At 53.8% G+C, this 16,624-nt stretch overlaps 1 protein-coding gene across 1 annotated transcript in view; it reads right to left on the reverse strand.

The window, feature by feature from the left end:
* The window catches only part of LOC124467704 (RIMS-binding protein 2-like), a 52,529-nt gene that overhangs the window by 17,331 nt on the left and 18,574 nt on the right, over positions 1–16,624 (reverse strand). The window contains exons 2-13 of the mRNA XM_047020071.1: positions 15,089–15,196; positions 14,756–14,884; positions 13,348–13,524; positions 12,255–12,626; positions 6,661–6,828; positions 5,778–5,861; positions 4,825–4,914; positions 4,411–4,533; positions 4,141–4,245; positions 3,778–3,828; positions 2,776–2,808; positions 460–640 (exon numbers count right to left, since the gene is read on the reverse strand). Of these exons, the coding sequence (XP_046876027.1) occupies positions 460–640; positions 2,776–2,808; positions 3,778–3,828; positions 4,141–4,245; positions 4,411–4,533; positions 4,825–4,914; positions 5,778–5,861; positions 6,661–6,828; positions 12,255–12,626; positions 13,348–13,524; positions 14,756–14,884; positions 15,089–15,196 (1,621 nt within the window). The remainder of the gene's footprint in view (positions 1–459; positions 641–2,775; positions 2,809–3,777; positions 3,829–4,140; positions 4,246–4,410; positions 4,534–4,824; positions 4,915–5,777; positions 5,862–6,660; positions 6,829–12,254; positions 12,627–13,347; positions 13,525–14,755; positions 14,885–15,088; positions 15,197–16,624) is intronic.

The following is a 16,624-nucleotide window of genomic DNA, read 5'->3' on the forward strand; positions in this document are numbered from 1 at the left end:
CCAGGAGGATATTTCCCCCTGAGACACCGAATCCCACGGGCCCCCTGAGTGCAGAACACACTCAGCACATCTACAGGAGGGATGGTGGGATGGATGAATAGATGAGTGGAATGATGAATGGATGAATAGATTGAATAGCGATTGGGATTTGGTTGCTTCAGAGGCAAATGTGGCAAGGATTACTATGGAGAATGTTCTGTGTTCCCAGTGTTTGTCGAACATCCAGTAGAAAATCTTTAGAATTCAAACATCTTGGTTTAAACCTACTGTAATAGCTACACAATCCCACATGTACAGTTACACACCAAGCAACCAGCTGGTCCCCCTGTCTCATAAATATTCAATATGAGTTAACCTGAGATTAAAGCACAGAGGAGTAAAGGAATTATATGAATGAGAGGAATTTAATGGGATATAAGAAAGCGAAATGAAGAGATGGACTTGAGTGGACATCTTTACCCCTCTCTCCAGCCAGGCCCAGGCCGTTGGTCAGATGGCAGAGGCTGGGGTTGCTGAGGATGGCCGCGTCGCCCAGGTCGATCTTGGATGCTTGCAGGCGGAACTTCTCCAGCTCGTGGGAGAGCAGGCCAAACTGCTCGCTCTGACTGCGGCATTTATCCTCCAAGTCCCGCACCTTAGACTGCACACACACACACACACACACACACACACACACACACACACACAGTCGTAATGTGCTCCTGGCCTTCAGACACATCTCAACCAGCACACAGGTCATCACTGCCTGATAACTCATTGATTCATGCTTCAAGCCACTGCTCTATCAAGGCCAACCTCCTTGGATGTCATTAAGCATTAAATGTGGCTGTGGTGTAATTATCATTCATGCCAGAAATCTATGCAATCAATTGAACTGTATGTATAAAATGATCCATACAAGCAGCATCCATGAAGCATAATCGGGGTCTAGGATGCAAATACGGCACTCGAATCACTCAGCTCAAACAAAACGAGAAAGGAGAAGTCATAAGGCCAGAGGGCGTGTAGGTCACAGTTGGCAGGCGTTTAGTAAAAGGAGGTTCAGGGGTACGAGGGGAAGGCGGGAGAGTGACGAGCAGCGGAGCGGAGCCTGCAGGAGCGCTGCACGCCCTCCGACAGAGAAGTGTGCTCAGCCCGCCACAACCACTACAGAGCGCGCCCCAGCCCGAGCAGTACTGAGCAGAGCATCAGCCCCACCAACTTTCTATAAGCGGCTGCTTTCACTTCCGGTTGTGGCGGGAGTTTCCTGGCAGACCGATGTCACAGGGGCCCCGAACGAAACCGTCTGAACACGGTTTCCTGTTAAACCTCTCACCTACACCAAAGCACTAGCTGCAAAAACAACAAAAAAGAAAAAAGAAAGAAAGAAAGACCTTTCTAAAATGTACCGTGTCAAACGAGGGGACGTGACGTTGACACAGATCCAACAGTTGATACCGTTTCACAGAATAAGCACTCGCCAGGATGTGACAAAGCCTTGCTCTGGAGTCATATCTCAAATATCTCAACGTACATTAGCGTGTACGAAGTGAGAGGCGGCAGCAGCAGCTCTCTCAGGGCCCCGCAGTGGGGCCTGCCAAGAAAGCGGGTTAACGCTCCCTTAGCACCTCCAGGTTAAATAACAAGCCACTGCTCCCCCTCGGCAGGCACGTATCCTCCATGCTACAGACACACTAATCTATAAGCAGCCCTCTGCCTCAGCCTGTTCCAACACTTAGTTTAATCACCTCAAGCACATATACACAAGCGCCACCAGCTAGTCAGCACAGGGGAGGGGGGGGTGGGGGGGGTGAAGGTCCCTCATGGTGGAGAGAGTCATGGCCTGACGTGGAGTAAAGCACCCAGATCGGGCTGGGGATGTTCTCAGGGAGGAGAACGTGGATTCTGCGGAACCTCGGGGGGGGGGGGGGGGGCAAACGTGACTCCTTAACGCGAGGGGATCCACTCACGACCCCGTCTGCTACCTTGGAGCAGCGCCACTTTCCGCACAAACGTTGTGGTCTGAGGCTTTGTAGGGGCAAGGTGGGGAGCTGGGTCTAAGAGGAGGTTTAGGAGGGAGGGAGGAGGAGGGGGGAGTCTGGGTGAGAGGAACTGGAGGTTGAGGAGAGTCAGTACCTGCATGCAGTCCAGTGTACTCTGGTTAGCAGGAGGAAAAACACATAAAGCACAAAAAGAGCAGTTCAAAACAAACACATGCTGGTGAAACATTGAGTCCGGGGGGAGAACAGTTAATAGGTTAGACACACTGCAGGCCAGAGTCCACAAAGAAGGCCTGCCTTTGGCAACAAATCCAATGTCTCTGACTTCCACACCTAAAGCCTCTCTTTTGCTGTGTAACGCTTCGAGCCCAACAGTCGACGTTCAAGTCAGGATTTAAAATGATAGCTCGCTTTTGATTGGACACATATTATCCTGCAGAGCTAGGTCAGCTGCATTAGACTCAAAACAACGGACAGAACTCCCAATCATGTCGACTCTGGATGAGAGAGTGAGAGAATTTCTCTGGTTATTCTCTGGATGAGAAAGTGAGAGACTTTCTCTGGCTATTCTCTGGATGAGAAAGTGAGAGACTTTCTCTGGTTAAGCTCAGGATGAGCGAGTGAGAGACTTTGTCAGGTTATGCTCTGGTTTGAGAGCGTAAGAAAGAGCGAACGGAGAGACGAAAAGAAATCGAGAGAAAGAGAGAGCTGCAGAAACGGAGAGCAGGAAGAGAGCGGTGGAAGAGGAAGTAGGTAGCGATCAAGTCAAACGGTACGGGAGCGGCTGGACTCCTACCAGCTCCCTCTGCAACACAAGCTGGATCAACTCCTATGACAGAACACACACTTCATTAGGAAACACCCCCCCCTGCTTGACACACTCACTGGAACACGGGAAAGGACACAGACAGTGACACCAAGTTAATCATGAGTCTTGTACCATCAATTCATTCAGCCATTATTTTTTCATTTGTGTGTGAGCCGAAAGAATGGGTGCTAAAACTGGGTATCAAATTCTCCCTCATGCAGTCATAGACAACCCTTCACTGGCATGTCTTGGGTTAGCCTGAGGTGTGCACCCTCGCCCTGCACAGCCTCAGTACTGTAGTGAGTGGTAGAGGCGTCAGAGCGGCCATCTGTTGTAACGGCTGGCTGTCCCCGGCTGCGGGGCGCTGGAGCACAAGGAGGGCTCAGGATCCAACGGTAGCATATGCAGGTGCTCGCGCTCCACACAGCTCTCTGTCTCTCCTCTCCATCCCCCTCTCTCCCTCTCCCTCTCTCCCTCCCCCTCTCTCTCCCTCCCCCTCCCTCTCTCTCCCTCTCCCTCTCTCCCTCTCTCTCCCTCCCCCTCTCTCTCGCTCCTCTCCATCCCCCTCTCTCTCTCTCCCTCCCTCTATCTCACACTGCGTCACTCACTGACTGAGGGTTTAGCTTTTGCCAGCTCAGATCGGCCTCTCTCTCTCTCTCTCTCTCTCTCTCTGACGGAGGGATGAAAGGCGTCTGACTGAATACTGAATGAGGCTCTGCTGCGGAGTTGGAGAAGAGGGTGGTGGCACTGTCATGGCGGATGTTCAGTAAAACACCTTCTGCACGTGTTTATACTGTGGTGGGCTGGCGGAGAGAGGTCTAAAAAGTCGTGTTGGACAAGGACAGGGTCAATACTGGATGAACATGGGTACATGATGGGTGTCCCTGGTTGTCTCTGCAGTGTGGGGACTGAGGGCCTACAGCGTTCAGTATGACCACACGTTGTCCAGACCGTGAGAGTCTGATGAGGACTGTGGTTCAGCACCCTCACCTCCAGCATCTGCACCACCCCTTCATGCTCCCTCTTCGCGAAAAACTGAGCCTGTCGGGGAAGAAAAACAAAAAAGAAAGCGATATTAGCTTCCCCCCCACCAATTCAAAGCACGCTGTCTTTTCATAGCCCAACGGTCCAATCCCCAGACGAGCCGCGCCCGGAGGCCAGATGTGCTCCCTTAGGCTGCCTCCTGCTGGAGGGAGCCTTCACTACCCCTCCCAAACAGGCCCCCAAACCCACTAAGTGACTAAGCGTTTTGTTTGCCGAGGACCAGCCTGACTGCACGGGGGGGAGGATAGCTGTGAGCGCAGCCCAGCTGGGCGACATGAGGACGGGGGCACGGAGGTCGACGGAGCTCACCCGCTGGAGCCGTTTGATCTCATCCTGTTTGAACTTGAGGATAGCCAGTGCCTGCTCATGCTCCAATTCCAGCTGCTGCCTTCGCTCGGCGACCTCTCGCATATGCTGCACACACACACACAAGAGAGCAGGGGTCAAGTCACCATGACGACACCACCACGAGTCACAGGGGAGGGAGGGGGGATGGTGGATCGGGAGAGAGGGCGTGGCTTGTTGTCGTGGACACGCTCAGGATGTGTGCGGGCGGCCCGTGCCTCGTCTCTGTCGCACCTTTAGGACCTGCTCTAGGTTCTCCAGTTTGGCACGGAGTCTCTGGTTCTCCTCGAGAACGGAATTGCGTTGAGCGGTCACTTCGGAGAGGTCTTCCCTCAGGTCCTCATTCTCAACCCGCGTCTGGGATGGACACAAAGTACTGGTCAGGTGGGCCTCAGCCAGGACAGGGACAAGGAGAGGGAGAGAGAGAAGGGTACAGAGGGGGGGGGGGGGGGGGGGGGGGGGGGGGGGGGGGGGGAGGGGTACAGAGGGGGGGAGAGAGAGGGGTACAGTGGGGGGGAGCGAGAGGGGTACAGAGGGGGGAGAGAGGGGTACAGAGGGGGGAGAGAAAGGGGTACAGAGGGGGGAGAGAGAGAGAGGGGTACAGAGGGGGGAGCGAGGGGTACAGAGGGGGGGGTGCAGGCGAGTGACCTGGTCAAGCAGCTGAGCCTTCCTCCTGAGGAGATGTGCCTCCTCCTCTAGTTGCTCATTCCGGCCGCGCTCCTCCTCAAGCTGGCTCTCCTGGGGGACAGCAGCACAGGGTTAGAGTTAGCAGGGAGATGGACACACACCCAACACCCAGCACCCAACACCCACCACCCACCACCCAGCACCCATTCCCCACCACCCAGCACCCATTCCCCACCACCCACCACCCAGCACCCATTCCCCACCACCCAGCACCCAGCACCCACCACCCAGCACCCAACACCCACCACCCACCACCCAGCACCCATTCCCCACCACCCAGCACCCATTCCCCACCACCCACCACCCAGCACCCATTCCCCACCACCCAGCACCCAGCACCCACCACCCAGCACCCAACACCCACCACCCACCACCCAGCACCCATTCCCCACCACCCAGCACCCAGCACCCACCACCCAGCACCCATTCCCCACCACCCAGCACCCAGCACCCACCACCCAGCACCCATTCCCCACCACCCAGCACCCAGCACCCATTCCCCACCACCCAGCACCCAGCACCCACCACCCAGCACCCATTCCCCACCACCCAGCACCCAGCACCCACCACCCAGCACCCAGCACCCACCACCCAGCACCCATTCCCCACCACCCAGCACCCATTCCCCACCACCCAGCACCCATTCCCCACCACCCACCACCCAGCACCCATTCCCCACCACCCAGCACCCATTCCCCACCACCCAGCACCCATTCCCCACCACCCAGCACCCATTCCCCACCACCCAGCACCCATTCTCCACCACCCAGCACCCATTCCCCACCACCCACCACCCACCACCCATTCCCCACCACCCAGCACCCAGCACCCACACCCAACACCCACCACCTAGCCTCGGTCACTGCAGTTGTAAAGTGTCCCAGAGGGACTGCAGGCTGCAGCAGGTCTCTTACCAAATCCAGGCATCTCTTCTGTCTCTTCCTTACTTCATGCTCGAGGTTCTCACATTCTTTTCTCTTCCTGCTCAGCTCGCTTTCCTGGACAAAACCACCATCACACAAAGGGGACGCGTCACGCCCCAATACTGCACGCGTCAAACATGCCTGTCCCTGTTGACATTCCAAACGGCAAATCGAAAATGACCCCCGAAATCGGATCTATTGTTTTGCTGTCGTTGCTTATAGAGGCCGTTTTCTCTTTGTTAAAGATTGAACTGCCTTAAAAATAAATAAACGGGGATACACAAACAATCAACACAAACATGTTATTGGGTTTGTCTCGCTCTTATAGCTTCTTTCAACGCCCTGCACTGCATATTGGAGTCACATACAAGCCAAGTGTATAATGTTACTTTCACCAAAAGTAGCTGGACCATCAATCTGTTATGAATCTGGGGGGGGAAGTCCTGGATTTCCATGTTGACCTCAGATACGCCAACATCCAGGTATTACAAAGCTTAATATCCTTTAATTATTCTAAATGGAGCTGACATGCAGGCATGGGAGAAATCAGCTTATTTCAGTATGGCCACAGCAGCCTCATCATCGAGTATTACCAGCGTGGTGGCGAGGGGAGAGAGGACACAGGACACGGGGGCTAATTGCAGACTGGAAACAGCTTAATGGAGGACCTGTCCTCTCCAATGGGGACACAGCCAGACAATATTGATCATTAAAAAGCCGTCCCGTGGCCTGATTCGCTCACACGACAGACCGTGAGCCTCTGCGGACAGGCCTGCTGTCGGTGCGTGCGGCCGTGTCTGATGTGAGTGAGTGCGGACCTTTGGGGGAGGGGGGTAGGGGGGGTTCAAGGGCGGGAAGGTGGGCGGTCACTCACCAGCAACTGTAGACGCTGCTCCTGGGTGTGCTGCTCCTGGTGGGAGTGGGCGGGGCTAGGGCCCGGCGGGGGGGTCAGTGGGAGCCCCGGCTCCTCCTCCTCTGCGGGAGGCTCCTCACACCTGGCTGGGGCCTCATCTAACGCCGCACACGGGGTCTCTCCTGCAACCTGCCAGGGGTACAGCCACAAGCACCACGCTCACACCGTGTCCCAGAGCATCGCAGGTGAGAGGGGGGGGGGGGGGCTAGCCGCGTCCTCTGAAATGCACGGGCGCCATGACGATGATGAAGAAGAGTCCACAAGGACACAGAGCGTGTAGGCTGGCGGAGAGCTCTCAGTCACAGGCCGCAGTCAAGAACCAAGCTCGTCCTGACTGCATAATGAACTTGTCGTCACTTGCCTCATTAACTTTGATGTCTCCACCACCTGACAGCCAGAGATTAGCGGCGAGTGGTCTGACTACAATCACCCCGTAATCCAGAGGGAATCCCTCCGGCCTAGAACGTGACAGCAGCCTTCTCTCCTACTGGGGCAAAGTTTGCTTTTCAAGCTCGAAAGAAAGAGCTTGTCCTTGGTTCATGGATACTACCGTCTTATTATCCCCCTGGCTCTCCCAGACTTGGCTAGGAACGTTTCCAAACAAGCCCAGCAGGGGGCGCCGGCTAGAGGAGAGACTGACATTGGTGTCATCTCCTTGTCACCCTGGCTTCAGCAGGTTAAGGGTTGGGAATCAGGGTCTAATTTTAGAGCACACCTACTTATGGTCTCAATGGAACTGGGCTAGTGCAGCCAAGGTCAGGATCCAGTAACAGGATCAGAGGAGCTCCACGTACAGCAGAGAGAGCCTTCACTGCGTTAGCTTCTGGACAGGAAGCCATGTCTTTGAACATCCTCTGACACGCACACACACACACACACACACACACACACCGTCTGACGGTTGCACAAAAAAGTGCTTTGTGATCACAAATAACGATACTTCATAAAGGATGACTTTCTACGTGTAAAACACGGGAATGTATGAAGTAAACGTCGACGTATAAAACCAACTTTAGAGTTGGTAAAAAGCAGGGTGAAGCCGAAAACGCTTTAAGACGCAGGCACGCACCCACGCGCAATTCCAGTACTTACTACGTGCAACGTGAGCTCGGCGAGATGACTTAAGCGACACGAAACACGCATTGTGCGGACGGTTCTGAAGTTCGATCTTTTGATGGAGGATGCAAAAGACGCCATCCTGTTTCCACGGTACCTTAGCCCAGGTCTTTGCAGCTGGGTAATGACTGAGTGCTTCCAGCCATAGAGAAGTGGCCCCTGGAGTTTAGGCTGCAGACTCAAGCAGGAATGTTGAGTGTTTGCCCATGGCTGAAAGTAAAGATGAACAGTCGAGGCAGCATGTATTGCTGAGTTAAGAAAGTCATGGGGGTCGACACAGAGAGACAGTGTTACGTAAGGCTTCGTGATGCGTCCTACTGTACGCAGATGACCACTATGTACAGTAGCTACGCGCCATGTGCTCAGACAAAGTCCAGTATATCTGTGAGTCTGGAGCTAAACTCGCAATAACCAACTGTACAATTAGCACACAGTCAGTCAGTCAGTCTACTTTCATATTTATGACATAAGTCGTAAATCATTCAGAATGGGAGTAGCCCAGGTGTTTTTCATAGTTTATCCCCAGAAGTACTCTGTTTCCCAGTGTGCAGCAGACGGTTGTGTTTTGGTGTGTGAGCAGATCATGTGTGTGTTTGGGCCCCATGCTGCAGGTGAAGGCTCAGAGCGCAGGTGATCTGAGGGCGGCCCAGCCTGACCTGCTGTGCTGACACCTAAACTAATGCAGCTGGCTCAGCCACAAGACCGACCCCTGCTTCACAGCCCCGCATGGCCAACACCCGCCTCTGACTAGAGAGAGAGAGAGGGGGGGGGGGCGTGTTCTTTAGGAACTCTGAATGACGTTGGTTTAAACAAACGCACCCTGAGTGATGGACATAGCAGAGACGTGCAGGGGTTCGACGTGACCAAGTATGACAAGGCACTGCACAGGGAGTCAGCGAGCAACGGGACATGCTGCTAATTGGTCCGTTTTGGTGTGACTGCCGTCTCATTGGCCAGACTATAGAAACCAGGATGCTAAGACGCACGGAGGATGTGAGGAGATGCTGCAGTTGACAGTGGGCCTGGCCTCATATTCTCTGCTAAAGGAATTGTGAGCTTTTCTGGGTTCCTGAAGAATTCCCATGCAGCTGGCTTACAGTGTTCTGATTTTAGATGCTATTTTAGATGACATGCTCTCTCCTGTCTGGGCTAACCCATAAATGTACTTATGGGCTTAATGAATCTGTACTAAACATTATAAAGACATAGAAGAAGGCTAATGATGGTGAAGTATCAGATCGAATCAAGCAGCTTTACAATGCAGATGATGCCGTGTCATTCCATCTTTCTCTCAGTTCCAGCCGACAGAGAGACGTCAAGTCAGCTCACTTCCTCTAGACGTGTGTACAGCAGTCAGCATGGCTACAGAAGGGAGATCACGCTTCCTACAGGACATCCAGCACACCCTGGGCCTGATCAGTCAGCGTGGCTACAGGACATCCAGCACACCCTGGGCCTGATCAGTCAGCGTGGCTACAAGACATCCAGCACACCCTGGGCCTGATCAGTCAGCGTGGCTACAGGACATCCAGCACACCCTGGGCCTGATCAGTCAGCGTGGCTACAGGACATCCAGCACACCCTGGGCCTGATCAGTCAGCGTGGCTACAAGACATCCAGCACACCCTGGGCCTGATCAGTCAGCGTGGCTACAGGACATCCAGCACACCCTGGGCCTGATCAGTCAGCGTGGCTACAAGACATCCAGCACACCCTGGGCCTGATCAGTCAGCGTGGCTACAGGACATCCAGCACACCCTGGGCCTGATCAGTCAGCGTGGCTACAGGACATCCAGCACACCCTGGGCCTGATCAGTCAGCGTGGCTACAAGACATCCAGCACACCCTGGGCCTGATCAGTCAGCGTGGCTACAGGACATCCAGCACACCCTGGGCCTGATCAGTGTTGAGCTCAGTGTGTGCTCTCTAACACAGACACGGCACACACCAGAGAAGGGCACAGATCACACACACCTTCACAGGGGTCTGCTCCACTGTTGTACTAAAAGGACAACAGGCCAGGTCTGTGCGTACTAAAGAACAAGCTACAGGCCAGGTCTGTGCGTACTAAAGGACAAGCTACAGGCCAGGTCTGTGCATACTAAAGGCCAAGCTACAGGCCAGGTCTGTGCGTACTAAAGGACAAGCTACAGGCCAGGTCTGTGCATACTAAAGGCCAAGCTACAGGCCAGGTCTGTGCGTACTAAAGGACAAGCTACAGGCCAGGTCTGTGCGTACTAAAGGACAAGCTACAGGCCAGGTCTGTGCATACTAAAGGCCAAGCTACAGGCCAGGTCTGTGCGTACTAAAGGACAAGCTACAGGCCAGGTCTGTGCGTACTAAAGGACAAGCTACAGGCCAGGTCTGTGCGTACTAAAGGACAAGCTCCAGGTCCATGCGTACTAAAGCAGGGCCAGATCCCATTCAGCAGGGCCTGGGTGCCATAAGCACATTGGCGTAATCCCTGTGGACTACTGAAACGGGTAACTGGATCACTTCTTTTAAAAGCACCTTAATGGATTGGCCTGGCCATTGGTTTTTCTTTTTTAATACAGTACATATCGATGCCCCACCAATCGAAACGCTGCACAACCCTCTGGCTAAGGTGCAAAAGGCTGTCGAGATGCCACATCTGGAAGCTCCAGATCGCTCACAGTTACAAAACAGGGTTTTCTGACAGGCGTCACTCGACTAGGCCTTATGTCAGTCATGTCTCTGCAAAGGGGGGGGGGGGGGGGGGTTACTAACGATAGCATTAGACCGGGTCAGAGTCACTACTGAATTTACTGACGTGCACGCTGTAACACTAAAGCTAGAGAAGAGAAATCTGCAAGAGAAATCCACTTAGTTGAGACTCGAGTGGCAATAAAAAAAATATATAGGACACAAATCTGCAACAGACAGGGAGAGACAATCTCTCAAAACTTGTCGTCCGCTTAGACTTTTGCCACTCGTGCCTAAAACGAATGCGTCCATAAAACTGGACACCGTTAACGACTGGGATTCTACTGCAATCAGTGGCTGGTCAAGGATCGGTTCGTCTTTAGATATCTCCTTGCATGGTCTCAGTTCTACAGAGAGTGACCATAGCAAGGTTAACCACACGCAAGGCCACTGACACCCACAAAACACACACACACGCGCGCGCACACACACACACACTAGGACGTACCCCTCTCCTGTGATCTGTGGCAACGTCAAGGCGGTCCCCGGCCCCCAATTATCCAGAGCAGGGCGAGCTGGAAAGTCTTTGGTGCGGCTTGTCTTACCTACCATCCAAAACCCTCTCACCGCTGCCACGGCAACAGAGAGAGGATTACTGGACCGTACCATTCTGTTGTTAGAGGGGATTAGCGTGCACACAACATGGCCCCTGTGGGTGCGTGCGTATACCACTCAGTGTGTGTGTCCCACAAACGACAGATTACCACAACCAGGATTCTCGCCTAAGCTTTAAAGAGAGAAGTGAATTTCACTCCGAAACTTTGGACGGCTCCTAAATAAGAAACATGCCCCCCAAAAAAACAATTATGCAAACAGTTCATGTGCTGTAATTCCTATACTCTTATGTTCCCGATTTACAAATCTGGTTGACACTCACTTGCAGTGACAGGGAGGTCGTGCCGTTTGTTGAACCGCACAGTAGTTGCGCTTGTAAACGTTCACACAAGTCACCCAAACCACCGTCCTACACCGGTCTATCCAGGACGCACATCTGCTGAAGCATCAAGGGAGTGAGAAAGAGAGACAACTGTTTCTAAGAAGCGCAGAGTGTTGAACGCTGCAGCCTTAGTGGGTGCCTTCTGCCTCCAGATCAGGCCTAAGTTCAAGACAGGGAATCATCTCATTATGGCTGCTGGCAGATTACTGCTGGCTCCGACCCACGGGCCATTATATAACACTGTAAAACAGCATCCATGCCAACGTAAACATACAACTAAGCTTAGAAAAAGCCCAGTGGACCAAATTCCACATGAACAAACACATAATCCTGGCGCAGCAGAGCTGGGCAGCAGAGCTGGGCTGTGCACCCCCTTGATGAAAAAGACATGACCCGGTCCGTGTCAGCTTCGGCCTAATCGCACACTTGGCCCTCAGGAAGGAGCTCCACGTCATCCAGCCTTTTCAGACACCTTGCCCTCAGAGACTCTCTGGATGTTTCCCCAGCCCCCGGCCGGTGGGACGCTTCGCTTTGTTTTCTCAGAATGCTTCAGAGACATGACCTCCAAACTGCAGAAAATGGGTTTTGTTTGTTTTTCCACACAAAAGGCCGGGATTGTGTGTGTCGTGTTGTTGGAGTGAAATGTTTTGACGGAAATCAGGTGTGTTGAGAAGAGGCTCTTGTGCAGGGAAGTACAGTGGTGCTGTATGCCATTTCTCACCAACAGGGGTCAGTACAGAGCAAGGCTGACAGTCATAAGGAAGGAGATGGAGCTCACCTTCTCCACCTCCACAGCGGTGTCTGGGGTCTGGTGTGGAGCACTGTCCTGGGTCTTGTCCAGGGTGCCGTCAAGGGTCTTATCCTGGGTCCTGTCCAGGGCTTTTTTCAGGGTCTTATCCTGAGTCTTGTCCAGGGGCCTGTCCACAGTCCTGTCCAGGGTCCTGTCCAGGGTCCTGTCCAGGGTCCTGTCCACAGTCCTGTCCAGGGTCCTGTCCAGGGTCCTGTCTGGCAGGCAGGGGACGGGGGCAGGGCTGGTGCTGAGGTCTCTGGAGGAGGAGACAGACAGCTGTCTCTGGAGTCTGAGGACCTCCTTCTGGGATTCCCTCAACAGACGCTCAAACTCCAGCACGCCTGACGGCACAGGGGAACCCTGAACACACACGTTCACACACACACACACACACACCAGAAGTTAGAAAGGGAGGACAAGACTTACTGATGACATCACTGTATTGCAAATATAACAACATTGAAAGATATAAGAGCTAAATCCTTGCGTTCAGCTTATGACCGAGTGGGATGGCTGAGAAAAAAGACAGACAACCAACCCACCGTGCATGACTACGAGAAACAGACTCATACTGTTTGCCATCTAGTGGCTGCCTGCTCCCTCCCAACTGTGAGGCCTGGAACTGGTACCGTCAGATCAGAGGAGAGGTCTTAGTAACTCAAACATTCAGCCCTTTAAAGGCTGTCTAAGCAGTAAAAGGATGTTTAAGGGTCGATCTGGGACAGGCAGGGAAAGCCCCATCTCTCTCCCTGTCATCTAAGTCACATGATGCCGGGGTGTGTCAGGGTAAAACAGGCCGGCAGGCTGCCAAACCTATCAGCTCAGTGCTCTGCTGAGTCTAGAAGGTTCTTCTGTAATAACCCCAACAGATGTCTACACCCGTGGAAATGAGCTCTTAAGTCACAGCCGTGTCATTAAAGACAGGCACTTAGCAAGGGCACCGTCTCTTCCACATGTGAATCGGAACCGCTCCTCGAGCAGGCTTATGGGACTGTTCTGGTGTAATGCCCAACCAGGCCAGCAGAGGGCAGGCTTGTCGATGAGGTCGTGTGAGTGTCCTGTGAGCAGACGACCAGACTACCTTGGCAGAGCCCAGTCGGGCCTCCAGCTGGCGGCACTCCTGCTGCAGGGCAGCAAGCTCCTTGTCCTTGGAGAGCAGCGTGTCGGCGTGCTGGGCCAGGTCGCGGGCGCGCTGACGGGCAAACGCCCGCTTGTACTGCTCCACCGGCCCGGGCCTCACTGGAACTGGGGCGTTGGCCTTTGTGGCCGGGAAAAACGCACAACACGGAAAGTATGAAAAACGAGTTTGAGGAACATTGTTACTGACAAACCTTCCCACTGATGGGAAACCCCTGGAGGAGATCAGGAGAAAGGCTGGCCCGGAAGCATATCGGAAGCTTTTTAAAAGGTTCTGTTTTTCAAGGGCTGTCTATAAATACAGTTGGGGTCAGTCTGGTTTTAAAGGTTCTTCTCATTTGTCTGTCGACGTGGATTTGATTTGTATTGATTGTGCTCTGTACAGGCCAGCAGGGAGAGAGGTGGGATGGTCAGTCCTAGCTCTCTCTTTTTCTGTGTCTCTCTGTCTCTCTGTCTCTTTCTGTCTGTCTATCTCTCTTTCTGTCTGCCTGTTTCTCTCTCTCTCTGCCTGCCTGTCTCAGAGTGCTGAACAGGTGCAGTAGGATACAGGACGATCCAATGACCCTGGTGGTCTGGCCAGAGACAGGTGGCTGTGCAGGTGGCACTCTGGACTACTGTGGCTCTTTAGCTGAGTGGGGAGGGGGGAGGAAAGGGGGGCAGGATTCTCCTCTGGTCTCTCATTTCTTTGACACACCCTATCCAGTCAGTATCCAGGCTCAGTGGCAGAACAGTTATTTTCTTGGCGATATAAACTGGAAGTTATGTAATAGCATATCACACAGGATTGATTTCCCAGTATTTAAAATGTTCTCCTCAAAGCCATGAATAATCACAGCAAAACATCCACTCTAATCTAATGACATTTGCAGACACCGCATGCCAAGAGGAACATTTAATTTGCATGGCCATAACTATCCATACTGACCCAATCTACTGTTTAGGGGGGAACTTGCATTTCCCAACAATGACTCTCATTCATCACTCCCTGGCCCGGTCTGCGGTCTGTTGAGCTCATTACTAAACATTACTGGGATTCAATATGGATGCTGGTGCTCGATAATGAGTCCTGCTCATCATTTTGGGAGGTGGACTGTGGAAACAGGAAAACAAATACTTGAGACAGCCTACGGGCACAGCATTTGGGCAAGGTCTACAAGACAGGCTCTGACACAGGGCTGACAGAGGGCTCTGACACAGGGCTGACAGAGGGTTCTGACAGAGGGCTCTGACACAGGGCTGACAGAGGGCTCGGACTCAGGGCTCGGACTCAGGGCTCGGACTCAGGGCTCGGACTCAGGGCTCGGACTCAGGGCTCGGACTCAGGGCTCGGACTCAGGGCTCGGACAGCGTACCACTTTGAGGTTGGCCTCTTGCAGCTTGCGCGCCCTCTCCTCCAGCCTCTTGGCGATGACAGCCAGCTCCGTGTTCTTCCTCCTCAGCCTCCTGACCTTCTCCTCCGTCTCCGGGGCGCTGCTCTTCCTCTGCACAGGGGAGCACACGTCAACACCTGACCCAGCCTCACACGGCCAAGCCCCAGGCACGACAGGGACCCAACTAGTACCGACACCCCGGTTAAGGAAGAGGAGTCGAAAGGACGCGGACAACAGATGGGCTCGTTAGATTCGTCTGCCGGTGCGGGCCCGTGTCGAACCTCCGGTTCCTGGGTGGAGTCTGGCAGGTCTTACCAGCAGGCTGTTCTCCTCCCTCAGGGTGGAGCAGGTCTTATCCAGCTCGTCCAGAGCCCGGAGCAGCTCCGAGTTCTGGCGCGCCAGGAAGCCGTAGTCCGTGCCGTTCTGCAACACAAGAACCCAACAGTCAGTCAAACCAAACGGCTCGCAGCTCATCTCTTTCGAAGTTCATTGGGGATAAAACTGCATTACACTCCCATGAGTCCCATGTCGTCCGCAGTAATAATGCTTACGGAGCACATTAGCCTAGAATGACTTGTTCATTAGTATTCAGCAGCCCTGGAACTCCAGGGGATAGTACAGTCTGGCCCGGTCAATAGAAAGCCTGCCTGTCTCCCCAGCTGTCAGACACGTGTGTTAGTACAGTGCTTTCCAGCTCAGCTCTAACGCGGCGAGACAGACGACAGCTCTCTGAGCGGGTTCCTCACTAGGCCGGCACCATCAGCCAACCGCTGGACCGACTCCTATTATCCTCCTGGTGCCTCGCTGCACAGCAGGAGGGAGAGCTCTGGGGGTCTGCCGCCGCACGGCAACAAGGAGGAAGGAGAGCCGTCGCCACAGACAGAGACAAACGGGGAGGTGGTTAAAAAGAAAAACAAGGAGAGAGGAAAAAGCAAAGGATGCGAGAGGGAGGCAGGCCAGAGAGACGCATCTGGCAGAGCTAAGCAGCAGAACCATCGGCTAGGAGGGGAAGTGTGGAGGGGGGGCTGGGGGGGAAGGTGTGGAAGGAGGGGGGGAGGAGGGGGAAGCCATGCCTGGCAGAGGAGAAGCTCTGGAGCAGGGAGAGCAGATGGACAGTCAGGCCACACCGAGAAAAAGCTGGAAGTGAGACGAGGGTTTGTCCTTGGTGTCTGTAGCCCCTGGGCACCTTACCCAACACACACACACACAGCACAGAGGAAGATGTGATAACAGAGAAGCGTTAGCGCCGGGCACTCCGGCTCGGGCACATGCCAGGACATGCTGGGGCACCACGCTGGCACTGCCAGGCACCTGAGCTCAGCCAGTCAGCCAGACAGGATGCAGGGAAACACAGCCCCAGTTACTGGGCATAACAAAGGGAAGGAAGGAATAAAAGAAGGAACGATCACAACACAAGGGCTGTGTTGTGTGTGTGTGTGAGCGAGAAGGAAAGAGAGAGACGCAGAGGAGGGAGGGGTAGTGTGTGCGTGTGTGGTGTGTGTGTGTGTGATGTTAGACCAGAAGTCTTACCACAGTCTACTACGTACCCAGATGGATTCCTCAAGTGATAAGCTCGACACCAGTATGTCCTACGTCTATAACAACCAGTGTTAACCTCCGAACACTCTCTCCCCCGTCCCAATGAAGTACCTGTCAACCACCATGGTGAAACACGATCAGTGGAACTTCACCAGCGGTCCCAGCCTGATCAAATGACAAGCAATAAATACAACAGGGATCGACCCGACCACCACGGGGAGAAAACATCGTCAATAACCATACGGGGATGCCACGGAAACCACCAAATGGCCTTGTTGCCGCGGTTACGGCTAACGATGGGGACTTCTGGAG

Source organism: Hypomesus transpacificus, chromosome 5, assembly GCF_021917145.1.
Source record: "Hypomesus transpacificus isolate Combined female chromosome 5, fHypTra1, whole genome shotgun sequence".
Taxonomy (NCBI): Eukaryota; Metazoa; Chordata; class Actinopteri; order Osmeriformes; family Osmeridae; genus Hypomesus; species Hypomesus transpacificus.